This window comes from Mercenaria mercenaria, chromosome 16 (assembly GCF_021730395.1).
Source record: "Mercenaria mercenaria strain notata chromosome 16, MADL_Memer_1, whole genome shotgun sequence".
NCBI lineage: Eukaryota > Metazoa > Mollusca > Bivalvia > Venerida > Veneridae > Mercenaria > Mercenaria mercenaria.
In genome coordinates this window covers 56,829,961-56,835,369 of record NC_069376.1, presented here as the reverse complement: position 1 = coordinate 56,835,369, position 5,409 = coordinate 56,829,961, and the positions used below count along the sequence as shown (strand labels likewise).

Below are 5,409 nucleotides of genomic sequence, written 5' to 3'. Positions count from 1 at the left end.
TTATAAATTACGCAACAAAAGTAGAGTTTTACACATGAAATAAAAAGAAAATTTGTTTGTGTCAGTGAAATATCAATTTTATTTCAATCGTGAGCACCAAAAAAGTCATTTTCACTCGTGGCTACGCCACACGTGAAAATATCAGTTTTTGATGCTCAATTGTGAAATAAAATTGATATTTCACTGAAACAAACAAATATCCTATATATATTTACAGTAATACAGTAATGTATATAACCGCTGTTAACCAAGTTCAGAACTCATAAACCCCAGATGGCACATTTATAAACAATATCGTAAAGAATGTAGGGATAATACACGTTTTTTTTGTGTATTAACGTCTGCAGATCTAGAAGACCGCGGGATTGTTTGTGACCGAGACCGAAGGGCTTCTGCAGACGTTAATACACAAAACAAACGTGTATTGTCGCTATTCTTGCATAAAAAACACTACACGACAACTGAATGCATTGTTTTCATATGTGGTGACTTTACGCTTCCGGTACATTTTTTTAATTACTATTCTGTTGTTCTTGGAAACGGTAAACATTTTAAATATCCATAACCAGGGGCCAGAAATCAACAACATTTCCAAAAGCATGTAATGAAAGCTTTTAATTGTTTTTTTTTTATCTGTCATTATTACAAACATAAAATTACCCATATTTTTGCATATCACTTAAAAATTTGGTTAACAGGAACACTACAAATGTATTTCAAAAGTAATAACTTTACAATCGAATTATTTTGAGTACGAACACATTTGGAGTACGGATGAGTACGAACGTAGTGAAAAGCTTTCAAATATTTTATTCAAGATTTTAACTGAATTTTTTTTATCTGTCATTATTACAAACATGAAATTACCCATATTTTTGCATATCACTTAAAAATTTGGCAAACAGGAACACTATTTCAAAAGTAATAACTTTACAATCGAATTATTTGAGTACGAACACATTTAGAGTACGGATGAGTACGAACGTAGTGAAAAGCTTTCTAATATTTTATTCAAATTCTTCGCAAAATTAGATAAATGCATTCCGACTGATATGTACAAAAAGCATTAAAATGATTCATAAAAACAAACAATTACACAAGTTACACGCGGAGTTAGTACTTTCAATTTTGGTGGTAGTGCGTTTGGTTTTGGTAACTGATACAGCAAAACATACTATGGATTAGATTGCATCTTATATGCTACAAGAAGAAATTAATTATGAAAGAATCAAGACGCAGATACCAGATGTCAACCTGCGCAGAAATACATATACATCCCTGACAAAGCATTTCAAAAATAAAAATCATGTATTAACAACACGTGAATTGCCTTGTTTGCACACGATTTTTCTCCCGTTAATATATGGGCGGATCCAGTAAAAAAAAAGTAGTTTTTATGCAAGAATGCAGTATCAATAGCCTTCCTGTAACGTTCTTCAAGTTTCCAGCGAAAGTAATAGATCTTTCAAAACTCTGTAAATATTTACTCTAATTAAGAACGGAATATGCAACATTTGAAAAGTACATTTACAGTAAGAAAGAGCTTAATGAAACATGAAAACTGTAAAACAAATAATGAAATAAATAAATCGGGTGATAACGGCAGCCTAGGTATGAAGAGTAACGTCATCGCATTGATCTTATGTTAACATTGCCATATATAGTAAACAAAAGAAAAAAGCTCTGAAATTCCTTTTGTGTACGTCATGATATAACTCATGAATGTCAGTTTGAATGCTAGATGATATAACTTTATTTAAATTTTACGTATAATACACTAACCTAATTAGATGAAAAATTCAAACTTAGCCACTTTGATTTGAAAACATCAAGACAGTCTTGATATCTAATTCTTTAGTACAATTAAAAGTATCGTGCCGCAAAAGCCTTTGTTAAAGAATGAATGAAAGTCAAACATTAGATAAACGATCAATTTAATGACGACACTTGCATTCTTAAAATAGATCGAATTCATTTACGTGCATGTAAAAATCATATTTTATTCAATAGTATATAATCAAGCGTCTTTGTGATATTTTGTCCTATCTTATTCCGTGCTTTCGTTTTCCTGTTTCGGTAAATTGTTGTAAATTGAATCAGTACTAGCGAATTAGCACATATAGTAATCAGCTCCTGCGATCGAAACAAGTTAGCTTAACAGAGCGTAATGTGCAACTACATTATTGTGCACAAATTTATCAAATATTCATAACATCTTTATGTGATTACTTTATGCAATCTTTACGTAGTGCGTTTGATCTTAAACTTGCCAAATGTATATCCGACAATCACTGTGTCAGAAATTTTATAAAAACTGTTAGTAGCTAACTAAGTTATAAATCAAATGAAATCATTAAGACTCTTGTCCTCTTATATGATATAATTAAACATAGATTTCTAATTTTGGTATCAACACTAAATGCGTTAAATTGAATTGCGATGGACTTTGTGACGTTATAGTACCTTAACAGCTATGTTGGGTATTTTTATATATTGTCAGACAATAATGTTTGACACAGTTTCTTAAGCTGATTGTACATAAGTCATTTTTTTAAACCATCAAGATACAAGAACCCTCCATCCAAAGGTTTTGATCTATCGAACAACTTCTTCGGCCTGTCGTCGTAGCCAAACAGCAAACAGTCTTGTAACACGTAGTGTCTCAATCGCTCCATGTCCTGCAGAGGAACCTGACTGTAGAACTGTATAAGAGCTTCTTCCCTCTGCTGTTTTACAGCTACATAATCAACCGCTGCATCCAAAGCTTTCTTAACTGCTTCTATATAATCTTCTTTTGTTATTTCACTTACATTAGTATCTTTAAATGGAAATTCAATATGCTTCGATATATAACCCCTCATTTGTAAATCCCTCCATGTTCTGAGCATTATGTTGACAAATGGGAATTTTATTTCATTCAAAATTTTCTTAGTGTCAAATAAAAACCTAATTCGTCCTTTAGCGGTGTCAAGAATAGATTCCTTCTCGAAGTCACCGAATTTAATAGTGACATTTTCGAATTCGTTCTGCCATTTAGAAATTAAAAAGTCTGCATCATCTTTAAACGTTTCCATCTTACCAATGTAATGGAAATGTGTCAAGCATGGATCACAACTTTTCACCATTGGGGTGAAATGGGCATCTATGTTTTTCTTTGATTCACTTAGATACAGTATATACTTTATAAACTCTAGAAACGTAACGTCAAATCCAAAGATTTTGTAAACATCATCGTCACTATTTCTCACGACACGAACAACCTGTCTGCCAATCGCTTTCCAGTACACTAAGTTTGCATGATATATTTTGTTTTCATAACCAGAAAATAACCGAGCATATGGGTCTCTTACAAACATAAAGGAAGTTCCAGTCTCCTTGAGAGTTTTCAGTTCAGTTTCAGAAAAATCTTTAACCTTCAACAATTTAACCTGTCCAAGCGATATTTCGAACGGTGATAAATGTTTACCGTGACTACCCATAACTGTTAAGACCCTCTTCCAGAATGTTGAACCAATCTTTGTAATAGGACAATAGTACACCATATGGTCAATCGAAGAAACTATATTTTGATTTTCTATAGCAAAACTGGTAGAAACGGTCTTGTTAACCTTTCTGCAACCATCAGTGATTACTCTCCGACGTTCCTCATAAACAGTTTCTCTGTCAGCAGGTACACCTTCAGATATTTCGTCGTATTCGTAATTTTGACTATCATGTTTCATGACACCATAAATCTGCCTAATAACAGCCTTTCGCTTGTAAATAATACCTGAAAATAAAGATCACTGGTTACAATTCAGTGAAAGTCATCTATTGTCACCCACATAATTTACTGTTTTGTACGGTTTTATTGTTCGGGAATATAAATATTAAAAGAAATAAAACATCAAAAAACACTATTTATACATTGAAACAGCTAAAGGTAAACAATTCAATTCAACAGGAATATGTAAAAAATCTCAAAAGCACTAAATTGTTATACCTCGTGTTTATTATAGCCATTCCAAATATAAGTATTCACTTCATATCGCCTCGCAATTTAGAATTCTGCTACAGACATGTAGATTGAATAGACAACAACATTTTTTTCTATTTCCTACCAGCTTATATAGATAAAGTACAATTTGAAAAACAAAAACTGAATGTTTGTTTGTTTGTTTTCCTTGCTGCATTGTTTTACAATTTTACAGTTAAAAAAAGGTGATAATTTCATGATTCTTGAGGCTAAACATTTACATGAATTTATGTCACTCGAGCCCAAAGCCTTTGATTCGACTTTCTTTTTTTCATATTTTGGACCAAATCTCTAACCTTATTGCCAGATATCGGTCAATATCCAATTCTCTGGATACCGCTGTGTATCCGCGATACAAAGAAAAACAAGTCAAAAGATTGCCTGCGGCCAGAAGTTATACAGACCAGAAATGTTATGGATGTATTTGTGACCACTCAGCCTAAAAAGTAACTTATGGTTGAATAACGTGCTTGTTTTTTATTATTATTATTATTATTATTACTATACCAGTTTTTACTTCAAAATCTCCTCTTTCTCTGAAATCTTTGGCTGATATGAATGTCCAGGATATCGCAGATACAGGTAAAGAGATCCCAGGAAAAGAAACGTACAGTCCACACAAACCTATGCCTGATATTGAAATTTCAACACAAGGTATCGAAAAACTTCTTAGCAACTTTAATCCCCATAAAGCTGCAGGGCCTGACCAAATAAGACCGGTCGTACTTAAGAATATTAGCCAAGTGATCTCTCCTATCCTTACAAAACTCTTCCAAAAATCCCTGCAGTCCAGTTCTCTGCCAGATATATGGAAAATGGCGAATGCCGCTCCCATCTTTAAGAAAGGCTCTAGGTCAGACCCAGCCAACTATCGCCCAATATCTCTTACCTGTATCTTGTGTAAAACCCTGGAACACATGTATCCTCTAGCATAACAAAACACTTCACAAAGAACAATATGTTCTATGAATTGCAGCATGGTTTTCGAGAAAGGAGGTCTTGTCAAACACAGTTACTAATGTTAGTAGAAGATATCCTTCAATTCTTGAACATGAAAAGTCAAGTTGACCTCATACTCCTTGACTTTTCAAAGGCGTTCGATATGGTCAGCCATGAAAAACTACTCTACAAGCTGCATTTCTAAGGTGTAAGGGGTCATACTCTTAAATGGATTAAAGCTTTCCTTGATAACAGGTCACAGTCAGTGGTAGTTAACGGGTCCACATCAGGCACCATACCAGTCTCCTCAGGTGTTTCCCAGGGTTCGGTCCTCGGGCCTCTCTTATTTCTTATCTATATCAACGATCTACCTGACTTTGTTAAACACTTTAAAGTTCGACTCTTTGCCGATGACACGGCCATCTACCTATCTACCTTTCTCTGACTGTCTCTTC

The 5,409-nt window shown here is 33.6% G+C and overlaps 1 protein-coding gene across 1 annotated transcript; it reads right to left on the bottom strand.

Moving 5' to 3' along the window:
* Positions 1 to 1,108: 1,108 nt before the first annotated feature.
* LOC123542946 (carbohydrate sulfotransferase 11-like) lies at positions 1,109 to 3,732 on the bottom strand. The gene has a single exon (XM_053525749.1). The coding sequence runs from the start codon at positions 3,720 to 3,722 to the stop codon at positions 2,544 to 2,546; it is 1,179 nt and encodes a 392-aa protein (XP_053381724.1). The 5' UTR covers positions 3,723 to 3,732; the 3' UTR covers positions 1,109 to 2,543.
* Positions 3,733 to 5,409: the final 1,677 nt, after the last annotated feature.

Excerpts from the sequence above, each read along its gene's own strand:
- LOC123542946 (XM_053525749.1), bottom strand. The coding sequence starts at position 3,722 with ATGAAACATGATAGTCAAAATTACGAATACGACGAAATATCTGAAGGT.